The sequence below is a fragment of the Pleurodeles waltl genome, chromosome 7, assembly GCF_031143425.1.
Source record: "Pleurodeles waltl isolate 20211129_DDA chromosome 7, aPleWal1.hap1.20221129, whole genome shotgun sequence".
Taxonomy (NCBI): domain Eukaryota; kingdom Metazoa; phylum Chordata; class Amphibia; order Caudata; family Salamandridae; genus Pleurodeles; species Pleurodeles waltl.
Genome location: NC_090446.1, coordinates 1,113,884,589 through 1,113,900,992, shown reverse-complemented (window position 1 = coordinate 1,113,900,992; position 16,404 = coordinate 1,113,884,589). Strand labels below are relative to the sequence as shown.

The following is a 16,404-nucleotide window of genomic DNA, read 5'->3' as shown; positions in this document are numbered from 1 at the left end:
CAGCTCAGCGAGAGGGAACAGTTTTTAATCTGACCGAGCGTGCCGTCCTCACACCCCAGCTTTTCACTAAACTTCTCGATCTCATGGCAGCCCGCGCTGAGTGTTGGCCAAGTCTTGAATTAGGAGGAGAAAAGCGAGTTAAGGGGCCGGGGGGGGGGGGGGGGGGGGTGCAAAAAGCGTAGCTAGGAATCCTTTCCAAGGGGTCTCGCCTACGTACTTAAGGGCAAAGTTAAAAACACAAATTACAATTCTGTGGTTCCCATAGTATACAATCATCCAACCATTATGTTGGCGCCTCTCAGAATTTTCGTTATTGCACCCAGACGTATCACACAGTAACAGTCATGCACCTAAAACAAGCCAAACCTATGGGCTTTACCAATGCTGATTAGCTGTATCAGATGAACGAGTAAAAATGGTTTTGTTGTGAATAACTAAAATTGCAAATGTTTCAATTCTGAAGACATGAGACTGCGTAATAAACATTACTAAGATCTGTGGAAGGGGTAGTAGTCTTCAGAGGGTCTCAATTACTCCCATTCTTCTCTACATCTGAGTTTTACACCTTGTTAGACATTCACACCCTTTTACTCCTCACAGCTTTCCTGAACATTTCCATCTGGATATCTAATACTTTGTCTTTCCAGTTCAGTACCGTCTTTTCACTCTTTCCTGCATGTACTTCCTTGCAACTCCCTCACCTTACCACTCCCCACGCACACAACGGCCCACTCGCCTGTGGCAGTGCATTTTCTTTTACTTTTATTGTGTCAATATTTCGACAGCTATGTACCTCCTTCACGCAGTTTCACATAGAAAAAATTAAAACCGGCCTGCATGACCACTGAAATGTGTGACCTGACAAGAGGCCAATGATTGGATGAGCACAATTCCTGAACATCGTTATGATCTACTGACAGGTGCTTTGAGAAACGGGCACCACCTTCAGCCTCAACTCCAGAGCTCTCACTTGTGGCAAGTTACAAAAACCCACCTACACACGTGTTCACAAAAATACCCGAATGCGACTGACTTCACAGTGCTCACTATGCAACACTATTATGCGAATCGAAAAAAGCCTACAGACACAAAACTTCCTTGAAAATGCAAACACTTAAGTAATGCAAGAATAGTGTAAAGAGGGACTGCATTGGCAACATGGATTACTGTAATGCTTTTTACAGTCATTGTTCAGAAATCGATCAGTGTTTTTCCCCTGAAAAGAGGACATAGAATATACAGGGAGTGCAGAATTATTAGGCAAATGAGTATTTTGACCACATCATCCTCTCTATGCATGTTGTCTTACTCCAAGCTGTATAGGCTCGAAAGCCTACTACCAATTAAGCATATTAGGTGATGTGCATCTCTGTAATGAGAAGGGGTGTGGTCTAATGACATCAACACCCTATATCAGGTGTGCATAATTATTAGGCAACTTCCTTTCCTTTGGCAAAATGGGTCAAAGGAAGGACTTGACAGGCTCAGAAAAGTCAAAAATAGTGAGATATCTTGCAGAGGGATGCAGCACTCTTAAAATTGCAAAGCTTCTGAAGGGTGATCATCGAACAATCAAGCGTTTCATTCAAAATAGTCAACAGGGTCGCAAGAAGCGTGTGGAAAAACCAAGGCGCAAAATAACTGCCCATGAACTGAGAAAAGTCAAGCGTGCAGCTGCCACGATGCCACTTGCCACCAGTTTGGCCATATTTCAGAGCTGCAACATCACTGGAGTGCCCAAAAGCACAAGGTGTGCAATACTCAGAGACATGGCCAAGGTAAGAAAGGCTGAAAGACGACCACCACTGAACAAGACACAAGCTGAAAGGTCAAGACTGGGCCAAGAAATATCTCAAGACTGATTTTTATAAGGTTTTATGGACTGATGAAATGAGAGTGAGTCTTGATGGGCCAGATGGATGGGCCCGTGGCTGGATTGGTAAAGGGCAGAGAGCTCCAGTCCGACTCAGACGCCAGCAAGGTGGAGGTGGAGTACTGGTTTGGGCTGGTATCATCAAAGATGAGCTTGTGGGGCCTTTTCGGGTTGAGGATGGAGTCAAGCTCAACTCCCAGTCCTACTGCCAGTTCCTGGAAGACACCTTCTTCAAGCAGTGGTACAGGAAGAAGTCTGCATCCTTCAAGAAAAACATGATTTTCATGCAGGACAATTCTCCATCACACGCGTCCAAGTACTCCACAGCGTGGCTGGCAAGAAAGGGTATAAAAGAAGGAAATCTAATGACATGGCCTCCTTGTTCACCTGATCTGAACCCCATTGAGAACCTGTGGTCCATCATCAAATGTGAGATTTACAAGGAGGGAAAACAGTACACCTCTCTGAACAGTGTCTGGGAGGCTGTGGTTGCTGCTGCACGCAATGTTGATGGTGAACAGATCAAAACACTGACAGAATCCATGGATGGCAGGCTTTTGAGTGTCCTTGCAAAGAAAGGTGGCTATATTGGTCACTGATTTGTTTTTGTTTTGTTTTTGAATGTCAGAAATGTATATTTGTGAATGTTGAGATGTTATATTGGTTTCACTGGTAATAATAAATAATTGAAATGGGTATATATTTTTTTTTGTTAAGTTGCCTAATAATTATGCACAGTAATAGTCACCTGCACACACAGATATCCCCCTAACATAGCTAAAACTAAAAACAAACTAAAAACTACTTCCAAAAATATTCAGCTTTGATATTAATGAGTTTTTTGGGTTCATTGAGAACATGGTTGTTGTTCAATAATAAAATTAATCCTCAAAAATACAACTTGCCTAATAATTCTGCACTCCCTGTAGGGTTCGATAGGGACCTGTTTCAATGTCAAATTGTAATCACTGCCGGGCCTGAATCCCATAGAGACCCATCTCACTCAAAGCCCCAGTGTTGGCCTGAAGTTCGCCATACAAATATGTGCATCTTATATAGCCACACAGAAATAGAGTCAGGGAGGGGAACATGTGTTGAGCAGCTTTCCTAAGCAACATATTGACAGGCAACATCTGTTAAATAGAATGGTGGGTTTATTTTGTTAAATTAACAGGATTTGGTGTGTTAGGATTGCTTTATTGCACGCATTTGTCACTCTCACGGACCTCCTGGCTCTAAAACTTCCCAGAAACACAAGTACGCATTTAGGCTAGGCTGTGTTTTGGTTTCCACTAACAAAGCATGAACGCTGCAGGGCCGTCTGAAATAATAAGGGTGGGTTAACAGAGGGGGCATTTACGCATTCTGGGGCATACAGAGTTGCAGCATCATAGGTCGAGCATCATAATTTGTTAAACAGGCGTTACTGGTAGCAAGCAACATGGTGGAACTTGGCAGGTGTGTAGGGTTGCCGCCTGACCAGATTTTTACCGGCTTGGCTGATATTTTTAAGCCCAGGACAATAACACGTTTGGGAAAAGCAGAGAAATCCTGTATTTTTTCTTTCTTAAACAATCCTAAAATAGCAAGCACATGAAGAACTTAGTTAAAAAGTATGTGAGAGCTGTCTAAATCATTTCAGCATGGTTATTAGAGCAAACAGAGGGATCCTAACAGAAGAGAATTATACAAACTTTACACAAATTCCTGTTCACCTACCAACTTTTGGCCAGAATAGCAAAAAATAATCAATGGTCGATATTTTTTTCTGCGAAAGGTGTTAAAGGTACTGTAATTAGAAACAAGCATTTGCAATGCAACAGGTTTTGCATTTGCTCGAGTTAGAGCTATTAGCATTGTAAACTCCTAACCAGACTTTTCTTGCTACATAAATAAAAAATAAAAAGTAATACAGTTTCACATAAGTGAGCCAATTCAAAGCACCACGGCATCAGCGTGAAGCAGCCCACAAAAGGAAAAAGAAGTTCACGTGCAGTCAAAGTTATCAGCGTACGAGTGCATTTAGCCATGTAACAGGGGCGATGTCCAAGGCGGTAACTAAACCGCCCCAAGGAAGAACAAACGTAAGGCATTTACCAACGAAAATAAAGGATTTTTGAAGGGCAAGCCCATGAACTAGTGATAGTGATGGGCATGCAGTGGGCGTGGTTAAAAGCCCAGATACATACCAACACGTCGGAAAAGAAGCGCTTGCGTGCAGCTAAGCTCATCCTAAAAAATGACTCCAGGAACCAATAATTTGGGGATCAAGGTGTGGCACAGGAAAGGGGGAATCATGAAAAGTGGAGTCTGACATTCAACTTACACATTCATTTAAAAAAAAAAATCTGCTACAAAGAAATGGACAACAAGGACAAATGTGACAGTAAATCTGTTCTGGCTTAATTGGTCACAAAGAGGCTCCATTTTGAAATGTCTGACAAGGCTAAGACACCTGCTGCAGAGATCGTTGTTTGACCAGGCATTCACAGATGGTTATAATAACGGTAAAATAACTCTGGTGGTTAATACAGGGCAGAAAGAGTTTGGTGTTTTGTCCAATTCCTGCTCATTATGTGGCATAGAGGGCTAAAGTGGCTACACAAAGCACATCATGTAACATGCAGATCACAGATTTTATATGGATATGTAAGTGTGTTATGGCTTTCAATATAAAAATGCTTTTGTTACTTCCAATTCAAAAGTTGCAATCCTTCTATTATAGCACAGTAAGCCATCCACCGGCATTAGGGAGCGGGACGGAAACTGCAAGCCGTGGGCTTGGATTTGTATAGTTTTTTTCCAATCTATTGTTATTCTAAGTTTGCAAAGAAGGGTTTCTTTGGGTAGTAATAAAGTTTTGTTCGTACAGACAAACCCAATCACTGTGTTACATTTTAAATCCAGACATTGTGTTTCTCCTGACCATGCACTCTTAACATATGGTGTCTACAAGCATAGATGATATGTAAATCCAACACCTCATAACCCTCATTATGTTATATGACATTTCCTATACATTGATATATACATGTATGTGATTTATTGTCTCGGTGTCTGGTGTAAAGTTGCTGGCACCCTACACTGGTCTGACTAACACTATTAAAAAATGAAATAAAAACAAATTAGTTAAGTACCATTTAAATTGCTATTTGTGTAATTACACACAAATATTGACATATTTACACTGCATGCGCATCCCTTACATAGGAAGTTTGAACAAAGTAAAGACCCTGCCTCCAAATCAGTTCCTCTTAAGTGTTTGTGAAGTGATAAGTTTTGAGCCTTTGTTTCCCTCCATTGCATTGGCATCTAGACGTTAGGCTCCAAATGCTTCTCAAGCAGGATAATACTTGAACAAAAGTAGGGCTGAGGGCCTTTTAAATTAGGCCTTTTTTTTTGTTTTTAGCCCTGCTGTGATTGAAAATAAGAAAGCCGCCTGCAGGTTGCTGAACAGAACAAAAAACAGACAAGGTGAGGACACTGCTAAACTGTGTCCGTCAAATGACACCACAACATATTTCCCTAGTAGGCAGGAACTTATTCCATATCTGGCTCAAAAACACCTCCCCGAGGGATACTGCAGGGTCCATCTCATTTCTTGCAATGGTGGCAACCATATAGAAATGCAACTCTTTCCTGCATCTCTTTCACACCCATACCTGTCCTCAGCCCCGCCTTCATCCACTCATCCTTACCAGTTAGGTGGACTGCTGATGGAACCACTTTGCATTTTTTGAAATACTCGTCGGTTTCCGAATCCACCACTAGCAACCGCGTCTCATCACCTCCAACCTTAATGGCGGTCACCACATCGGAGTGCTGCTTGCCTTCCATGCACACACCGTTCACCTGGAAAGGGAATCACAGCAAGTGTGAGCAGACAAATCCAGTGTTTGTGCCATCAACTAGAATGAGACCCAAGGTGCCACTGGAAATGGCTGGTACATAGCCATGGCATCAGTTTGACGGCTGTTTTGAATTGCTAATTGTTGGGCTCTCCCACGCCCGTGCCCATATACTTGGAAGTAGTTTTTTTATGTACGTGGTTTTTAGGTAGCACTGTAACTGTGTGGGGAAAGCCATTCTGCTACCCTGGCTTTTGAAAAGCCAGTCAACTAGTTATATTTAAACACGTGGCTAGGTCTCTCATGTAGGGGCACAGTGGATATTATATGGGAGCAATGCCTTATGGGTGAAGTTTACTTGTCACCAGTTTTGGACTGAGTACCTCCAAGAAGGATTTTTAATGTTTGCTGAATGGGTGGGATTCAGAGGTGCAGCAGAAGGAAGGTCTGAGGTTGAGGGAGTGCTACTATTTGGAGAAGGTCAGCTTTTAGCTGAAGACCACGAGGACCACAACGTTGGTGGTTGTAGTGGGAACACATCACATTAATTGATTAAGTGGTTGGCTGTGAGGGTAATGCACAGTATCAGATGTCTACTCCAGTCTTTTTTGGCATCCAATATAGCCAGTGGGGTGTGGGTAAGATCTAGTCTGACTCTTGGGTTAGCTACTACACTGGCAGCTATATTTCGAACTAGCTTCAGAAGAAAACGTGGAGATTCTGGGAGACTGAGGAAATTGTAAACGAGTAGCTATTGTGAAGTGTGGTCAGCCGGGGCTTGGAGTTAGATAAATCATGGGTCAGAGAAAAGGAGAGTGTGGTTGCAAAGAGACCTTCTAGAGACTTTTCTGAGTACTAATACTTGGGACAAGTGAAAATTGGAAGGAGATGATGGAGACGTGGCCACTGGCAATTTGGCCTGAGGATCACTGCCAAAAACTGGTTAGGCTGAAATTTGCCTTTCAATAGGTCCTAGGCACTTAAATAGGCAATTGTCACTTTCATTCACTTGGACACTCAATTCTCTTCTGCCAAATATTGGTCTGAGAAACTACTGGCTCTTAGGAGGACAACAAGAGATACACAGAAGGACTCAGGAGTAAGTCAGATTTCTGGTGATCCCATATGTTAGAGGGGAGCTCTTTGGAGAAGGCCTGGGTTACTATAAAAGTTTTTGTTCTATTGTGTGGAAAGGTTTATATCCAGATGAGTCCTAGACCAGCCAGGTCTATTTCATTCATTCAGCTTTTCTTCAGGATCTTCCGCAAGTGATGGGGGCTGAAGATGCCAAGTGGAGGACCTCACAAGCATTATAGATAAGCGTTTGGACGCGGACATCCCGGGACACTCTTAAGTGCTGTAAGGCAAAAGCAGTCTGTGCTTTTGACAGTGATTCTCAGGACATGAGCTACCAGACTCCTGTTTCTCTAACATCTTGTCTAGCTATGGTAGGCTGAACACTGGGTAAATGTTGAAGTCGTTGGGATGTAGGGTTTGATTCTATGACAATTTTGTTGGGTCACGGATAGAGACAATAGGTGCTGTGCACACCTAGCCCGTAACACGGTGGGATCCGGACTATTGCCCTTTTTCCAGCTGAGAGTGACAGGTGACAAAGGCACAGGAGAAAGATTTCTTGGATTTAACAGGTGCCGATGCTGAGCTGCAGTGACAGGGATGGGGGATGGGTGCAATGAAACGACTGGGCAAGGTTTGCAACACAGCTGATGTGCATGCTATCCTGGTGCATTACTGTACTGAATGTTTGGAAGGGGTGCATTCAACAGTGTCGGAGACCATCTGCCCAGACCCGAGCCATCTAGTGTTTTCACAACCCAATCCAACCTGCGTTTCCAGAGTGTGTGTTTTTTTTTTAGTCCCAAAGCCTTAGAATGGAACAGCATTCTTGGACACTGCGTGTTTAAGACACCTCACCCATTTCACAACACAACATAATTCTCTCACACAGTACAGTCTACCGTGTACACAGGGCTGAACGAGGCTCGCCGTGGTGAGACTGGATAAGCTGCTGAAGGGGTGCACCATGCAAAACCTGCTGCACAAAGAAGTATACGTCTCACACACACACGCACACAACCAGCCATGCAGACATATGCACAAGGCACAACCTCACTTCACGGGATACAGTGCCCAAACTGTGATGCAGTAAGGTGCACTGCCCATTACATGGTGAGGTGTGCCACGCACAGCCTGCCACAGGAAGGGGTGTAAAACACAGAACCTAATGCATGGAGAGTTGTACAACGCATAACTCAATACACATGTGTAAAGCACACACTCCACTAATGATGTAAAAACATGTCACAAGCTACCCAGAAAGGTTTGCAATGTATGTCCTGCCACAGTCTCAGGTATACAACATAACCCGCTACTCCGAAGAGCACAGCACACAACCCACCACGTTCAAAGATGGACAACACAACCCGCAATACGGAAACACGCTGCACAAGGTGCATAATTCACAACCCTCCATGCAGTAAGGTATACAACACAAAACCTGCTGCACAGGGAGGTATACAATGCAAAATCTGCCACGCGGTGTGGTGTACCATACGGAATCTGCCACGTGGCGAGATATTCAATGCACAACCCACTCCACATGGAGGTGTACAATCTAACATGCAGGGAGCTGTACACCAGACAACCTGCTGCTCAGAAGGTTACAACAGCTGTGCAGCGCGTGCACGCATAGCACTACAGCACGGCTATGACGTCGTTGGAGTCATGCTTCGTTACGGTCACCAGGCAATAAACACAAGCTGCACAAGGGCTTGGAGTGGTGATAAGAGGCTACAAGTGAGTCAGTCATAGGGCGCTGGTGGTACGAAGGGCGTGTAATGACCAGAATGTCAGCTGCGGGGCTTGTGGTAGTGTTGTGGGGGTGAATGGTGATGACTGGTGAGTCAGACCCAAGGTACGGCCCTGGGGGGAACTGACAGCAGAAAGCACGCTGCTCTCAGCTTCCTCTCTGGGATTCCTGGCAGATCCCTGATAAACCTCAGAGACAGCGTGATGGGCGGCGGGGCGAAGCGCCGGGGAACGAGAAAAGAGGGAGCAGAAAGAGAAAAAGAGGTGAGAGATAAACAGAAAATAGAAACAGATAAGGGAGGTGGAGAGAAAAAGAAAAATGGTGGAGAGAGAATAAATATAGGAAAAAAATTCAGGTCGGAGAGAGAACACCAGAGGGAACAAGAGGGAAAACTAAGCGAATTACAGTGAAGAACTCCATAGGAGGAGAGAGGCAGATTGGGTAGAGCTATACAAACAGGTGGCAGTTGAGCTAGAGAGACAGAGGGGACAGAGCTGAAGAGATGGGCTAGAACTGGAGAGTCAGGGGGAAGAGCCTGAGAGACAGAGGGGGTAGAGGTAGAGAGGTGGAGAGGTGGAGGAGAGGAGAGCTAGAGAGACAGGCGAGGTAGCGGTGAGCTAAAAGGAGACTAGAGCAAGAGAGGCAGAAAGGATTCGAACTAGAGAACTGAGGGGCAGAGACAGTGCGCAGAGCTAAAGCGCCCCAATAGAGTTTGGGTGTGAGAAGATCAGGGGCAGGGAGACAGGGAATGTAGAGGTAGAGAGACAAAGGTGGTAGAAAGCTAGAGACGGAGGACAGTAGAGCTAGAGAGACAAAGGGGGTAGAGAGACAAAATAGGGTAGAGCTAAAGAGAGAGAGGGCAGTAGAGCAAAAGAAACAGAGGGGTTAAGCTTGAGAGACAGAGGGGATAGAGTTCGAGAGACGGGAGAAGAGCTAGAGAGGCAGAGGGAAGGAGGGGTAGAAAGACAGAGGGTAATAGAGCTAGAGAGAGGGGTGGGGGAGTAGAGCTTGGGAGAAAAAGGAGAGTAGAGCTAGTGAGAGTGGAGTAGTATAGACAGGAGGGAGTAGAGACAGAGGGGGGCAGAGTTAGAGGGACCGAGGGGGTAGAACCAGGGAGATAGAGGCCAAGCTGGTTGAGCTAGAGATGCAAACAGCGTTGAGACAGAGGGCTGTGGTTGAGCTACAGAGACATACGGGACTAAAGAGCTATGGAGAACCAGGGAGCGGATTTGGAGAGCCTACTTGGAGTGAAGCTAGAGAGACGTAAGCGAGTGGAGCTAGTGTGTCCCAAAGGGGTCACACTAGAGAGACAGATGGGGGCAGGACCACAGTGGGCAGAGGTAGAGGCGTTAGAGGTTCAGAGGTGTAGACCCATGGAGAGACCCATGGAGACAGGGTGGTCAGAGCCTGTGTGACCCAGGGGGTGGAGCCAGAGGGGGAGGGGCCACAACCACATCCTGAGGGGAGGGGCTAGTGAGCGTGTTTAATGCAGCGATACCAGGGTAGAGCTGGATAGAGAGGGCTAGAGTTACAAAGAGGATAGAGCTACAGAGATAGACACCTAGGGAGCCGGAGGAGAGAGAAAGAGAAGAACAGAGCTCGAGAGGAAGAGGAGACAGGGCAAGGAAGACAGAGATGGGTCAAGCTAGAGAGACAGCGAGAGGTAGAGAACAAATAGGTTTGACTTGGAAGACATGAAGGGGGGAGTGATATAAAGAGCAGAGAATAATAGACCGATCGCCAGACAGCCGAGGGAGAGGGCTCGAGAGACAGCGGATTAGATAGAGACAGACAAAGTGGGCAAAGTTGAGGAGCGAGGGAGAAACCGAGACAGGGGTGCAGCTACGGAGACAGGTGACGGGAGACCGGGCTGGAGATAAAGAGAGAACAGAGCTTGAGAGAAAGACGGGGAGATCTACCATGCGGTAGTAGCGAGAGATAGCGATCCAGTGGGTCTGAGGCAGAGACACACACAGGTGGTAGATCTAGGGAGCCCACTGGGGACTGAGTTGGACAAGCAGAGGTGACCGGTGCACCTAGGAGGGGTCAGAGCCAGACATCCAGAAGGTGTGATAGGTAGAGTGCCACGGGGGAATACAACTAGAGACAGACGCGACGTCAGAGTGTCGAAAAGGAACAGAGCAACATGACCAAAATCTAGAGTGAGGATCCGATGCTACCCCACCCAGCCCCGTCAGTCATACCTCGATGATGCGGTCCTGCGCTTTCAGCCCTGAGGCCTCGGCGGGGGAGTCGGGGTCCACAGCCCGCACGTACTGGCCCGGTTTTGCTTTGTCGCTGTGAAGGTTAAAGCCATACCCATTAGGGCCCTTCTTCATGCAGCAGAGGCGTGGGCGCAGCTCGTCCTGGGGGGACAAAAACAATTTACTCTTATGGTCTGCAATAAAATCCTCTCCAAAAAGAGCCACAGTAAATGCTCCTCTGTTTCTTCCATGCCTGTCACTGTGCTTCCTACTCAACCTTATGCCTGCAAATGCAGATCCTACCCAACCTCATGTCTGTACTGTTCCTCCTCATCAGGTACCTGTAAATGTACACACAACCCAACATCTCATTTATAACTGTGCATCCTACCCAAACTCATGGGTCGGCTGGCTGTAAAAGTACACCCTACCTAACATCTTGTGCCTGCAAACGTATATCCTGCACCTCATGTCTAGAACTGTGCTCCATACCAAACTTCATACCAGTCTCCTACCCAACCTCGTTTGTAGCTGAACATCTATTCCAACCATACGCCTCTAAAGACGCATCCTACTCAATCTCACGCCTGTTAATATGCACTCTACCCAACCTCATGCCTGTAAATGTGCATCCTTCGCAACTCTATGCTTGCAACTGTACATCACACAAAAACTCATGCCTTGAAATGTACATCCTATCTAACATCATGTCTAACTGTGCATCCTACCCAACCTCACTCTCCTAAATGCGCTTTCTGTCCAAACTTGTCTGTACCTATGCGTCCACCCGAACTGGACCTCATACCTCCAAATGCATCCGCCAAACTCATGCTATATATGTGCATCAGACCCAAAGTCATGCCTTTAAATGTGCATCCTTCCAAACTTCATGCCTATAACAGCGCCTCCCGCACAAACAGATGCCTGTAAGTGTGCATCCTTCCCCAACTTTATGGCCAAATATGTGCACCATATTCAATCTCATATCTGTAACAGTGGCTTATACGCAAACTTGTTCATAAATGGGCATCCTGCCCACCCTCATGTCTTTAACTGTGCCTCCTAAGCACACTCATTCCCAAAAAGGTACATCCTACCCAACTTCTTACACCTCACTGGACTGCATCTCAATGCCCCGTCATCTATGGCCTCGTAGTTGATTACACCCATCAATACCTCACTTCCCTTTTTGCAAACACCCCTCCATCTCTACTCTTTCAGTAAGTAAATGTCATGCCATCTCCAACATCCCAGCTTGGTCAGGAAACTCCTCTTTGAGCCACACCTCTTCCACATCCTGCCTGTTTAGTTGTAAATCCCTGAAATAACTCCTCCCTGTCCCTTCACACCTGCCTTTGCTTTATGAGTTAGGTCAAAATGCGCCAACGTTACCCTGCAGAATCTCAAAGCCCCAGATGATGACAGCCAGTGACAGATAATGGTCATCTCAACCCTGGCACCACAGAGGAATATCATAATGGCCCACCTTGGTTCTTGGGGCAAACAGTGGTGTGTGATAATGTCTTGCACAGCTTCTCTCAGACACAATCTGATTTTTGACATTTCATTGTGCTATGTTACATTTCCTTTACACTAGAATCAGTGGACTACATGCAGTGGTTCCCAAACTGGCAGTTTGTGGGGACCACTGGCTGTGGTTTTATTGTGTCCGAACTGGAAATAGCTAAGTGGTTCCCAAACTGTGTGCGGCGCCCCTGGCTAGTTTCGATGGCGCACCAGGGAGCCGCGGCTCCCAGTTTGGGAACCACTGGAGTGCCTGGAAATTTAGAAAAATCAGCAGATGGAAAGCCGTGTATGCAGTTTTCTAAAAATCTAGAGTGGCTAGGCACCAAAAACAAGTCCTGAGGTATATAATTAACTTTTGTTTACAAGATCAAGAACTGTTACTTACCTGTTTTTCCAGAAAATACTATCACAAAATGTACTTCTGTTGGGAACACTGTTCCAAACAATATTTTCTGACTCCTATTCAACCTCCCCCCAAGACATTGCAGAACCAGATTTGACTTGAATTCGCCTTGGTGGATGAAGATGTGGCCCAGAATGCTTCTCTCCTTAAATATCCTTAAATATCTTTTCGCCTTGTGGCACGCAGTTTGTGAATCCTTTAGATTCTATATCAGGAAAGAAATACAACTTGGGGAATTTACCAAATCAAATACTGGGCAATAGCACCAACCGAGGGCCTGAAACACTTCAAAGCCGAACCTTTATGGGAACACACCCCATTGCATAATGTTTTTAGAAAAGTTCCTTAATAAACAGGTACAATGCCTTTTGCTTGCCAATGAGAAGGAAAAATTCAGCCATACCGGTCACGCTTGTCTCTCAATTAACTCCTAGAAACAACTGTTGGCGCAGGCCTTCTTGGCAGATGCCTTTAAAGGCTATATTAAAATAAAGCTCTTACAACTGAGATTTGGCGTTTTTCCGTCAGAGGACCGCTTGCCAAAATGGGCCATCATCCTGCCATCAGAAATATGCAGGCTGTGCCAAGGGCATAAGGAAGGCATTATTCACCTACTATGCACCTGCACTTCCTTGCCAAATGACCACAAGTTCTTCCTTCGAAACATTTTTAATTTCTATGAAATCAGAACTTCCACCAAGCACTTATCTTTTGCATCAAAGTAGAATTTGCTGATAACCTGCACATTTTGTTAAAACGATGAACACTATAGAGTTGGCAGCTAAGTTGACTACAGAGAATCATCCCCCAGTACAAAGGTTGATACTAGAGCACAGCGTCACACTGTGGGCTGCTGGGTGGGGATGCTCCGCAACCTTACGCCACTCCATGGCAGCTGGCAACATGCAAACAAGTTTCCTCAGCAATGGTTTGCGAGCGCTGCACTTTCAGGGAGCATGCAGGAATCAGTGCCACCATCCATTTAGTTACCTGTGAACTGATTCTTAAGCTGTTTAGTGGCACTATTACGTTTAATTAACTGATCCTTAACGAGACGCTGTAGGAGCAGATCGTTTTAGAGTCAGTCTCCTAAGATGCCCTTAGTAACATTTGGACAGTGAATTATGTTTTTTCCCAAATGACAGTAACTGAATGTTTCCCATTTTGTTCATTGTTAATGCTAACTTTACTTACGTGGTCATTTTGTTGCAATGTTTGCTTTTTAATCATGTCCAATGATAAGGTTTTATTGAGAGGTTTCTAATTATGAACTTGTTTTAAGTGTATTGAAGTGTTAATGATTTTAATTAGCTGAAATAAAGGGTTTTTCTTAACTTTTCACATTTAAATGGTCAATATGATGTGTTCCTGGCAATGTTTACTTAATAACTTCATTTTATTTCTCATATTATTTGTTTTCTTTTTATCCTCACTTTTGTTTTAAATCTGGTGCCAAATTACATTTCGGGTGTACTGTTGCCATTTGGGTCACAAAGCACTCTCAATAGGGTGCGCCTGGTGTAGGATGGGACTGTGCACCTCAGTATGAGAACAAATCTGCTCTCACCAGCACAGATGAAAATTGTGACTGTTCACATCTGCCCTGGGGATAACAAATCAGTGAAAACAGGTTGCCAATGTTTGAAATTGTGATTCCATCTTTCACTACCATTGGCTCACAGTAGAGAAGTGAATCAACTTCAAACTACTCACCCACACCTACAAGACCCTGCACAACATAGGACCGGCCTACTAGAACCATAGCATCTCTTTCCATACCCCACCAGACCCCTCCGCTCTGCTCAGCAGGTGCTAGCTATCGTCCCACGCATCCAGAAAACCACCACCAGAGGAAGATCTTCCGCATACCTCGTGGCCAAGAGCTGGAACAACCTACCCACTCACCTCAGACAAAGCCCATCTCTCACCATCTTCAGGAAGACCCTCAAAACATGGCTCTTCGAATGAGGCCCTCACCCACCACCAGCGCCTTGAGACACTCATGGGTGAGTAGTTGCGCTTTACAAAAACTGATTGACTACCAGCAGACAGGGCCTCATTTTTAGGAATGGGCAGTGTGTAAGTGCATCTGCCTGTGGGGGGTATGTATAGGAGGGTCCCTGGGATCACTGTACCCTCTTCCAACCAAGCTGGTCCATCTGGTGGAAAATCATAATTCACAACTGTAATTGAATTTATACAGCGCTGACTACCCCTGGCAAGGAGCTGAGGCACTTTATGCTGGGCAGCACGCTGCTCTAGAGCTCATGGTTAGTGGTTAGTCTAATGTAATTGGTTATATTTATTGTTTGTTATTGGAATTAGTCTTGTGCGCTCAGCAAACCGTTCATGCATTCATCCCAGTTGTTTTGTGATTGCACTAAAAGGAGTTGGCTGTGGTCATTAGTGGAGGGGTTATGGGAGTTCAAGCACTCTGATGGTGAGGTTAGATGCATGTGAAGAGATTAAGTATTGGGAGGTTGCAGGGGTATGACTTTCAATGAAGGAGAGGCTGTGACCTTTCATATAAATTGTGGGTGTTTTTCAGAAATACTATCAAAGATTAAGGTAACCGTGCAAGCGACTTTCAGAAGGTTGTGCTCCGAGAGAAGACATGCAGATGATGGAGGGGGAGCATTTGAAAAAGTAGAGGAGGCGACAATCAGAAGTTTTAAGAAAAGATCAGTTAACATGCATAGTTTAGAAATATTGAGGTTGATTTTGAGACGGCATGCAAATCGAGAAAGCAAGACTGTATCAGCATAATTTGTGTGCAAAGATAGTGATATATTACGTACTTCAGATAGACAGTTCACCTGATTCTAAATGTGAGCATCTCTGCGGATAGAGTAAGATAATTATTTAACTACGAGAGCCAAACCGTGTATCGAAGCACCTGCAGAGACAGGTAAGAAGACCACTGCGTAAATTTGCAGACAGGATGGATCTAAGCACACCTGCAAAGACAGAAAATATTATTATTTACACCTGCAGACGCAGGGGTGAATCTAAGGGCCTGCCTCCACTGGAAGGTAAATATAAGCGCTTACTGCCACAGGAAAGCCAGTTCTTTACACTTGCTGCGACAGGAGTCGAAGCGCCTTCAGGGAAGGAGTGAATTTAGTCCGCTGCAGGTGCTAGTGCCACAGAGGCGGCGTCCTGCTGGACTTACCGCCAAGGATCGCCCAGGGCTGGCTTGAGCAAAGCTCGGCTGCCGTGCCCGCTCCCAGCTCTGCACAAAAGCCGGGCAGTGCCCTCCCTCCCTCCCTCCCCAGGAAAATTCCTGTAGGAGCCCGGGCGGCAGGGAGGGCGCAGCACGCAGAGCGGTGCCCAGCCATGAATCAGCGGCTCAGATAAAGCCGCTCATTATGGGCTCAGCTGCTCCACTTCCGCGGTCTCAGGGTCCCTTCCACGGGCCAGTGAAGCCTGCCATTGTACACCAGGCCGTGGGGGCACTTCCTCGCCCCACAGAGGCCCCCTCGCCTACGGAGGAACGGGAGAGCCTATGACGGAAGCCTTGTTAATGCCACCAAGTGCCAGGGGCTCTCAGGGGCCGCGGCAGGGGTGCCAGGAGTCTCATGCGCCCGCGGCCCTCGGGAGCCAGTGGGGGTGCGGATCCAGCAGGCCCGGAATGAGCGAGTGCAGTGGGTCTCAGTAGACACAGTAGGCGCAGCAAGAGTGGCCCGTGTGCGCTTAGGTGCCAGTGGGCCCTCGTGGGT

At 46.0% G+C, this 16,404-nt stretch overlaps 1 protein-coding gene across 1 annotated transcript in view; it reads right to left on the bottom strand.

The window, feature by feature from the left end:
• The window catches only part of NHERF1 (NHERF family PDZ scaffold protein 1), a 143,968-nt gene that overhangs the window by 43,035 nt on the left and 84,529 nt on the right, over nucleotides 1-16,404 (bottom strand). The window contains exons 2-3 of the mRNA XM_069200084.1: nucleotides 10,756-10,917; nucleotides 5,572-5,725 (exon numbers count right to left, since the gene is read on the bottom strand). Coding sequence (XP_069056185.1) covers nucleotides 5,572-5,725; nucleotides 10,756-10,917 — 316 coding nt within the window. The remainder of the gene's footprint in view (nucleotides 1-5,571; nucleotides 5,726-10,755; nucleotides 10,918-16,404) is intronic.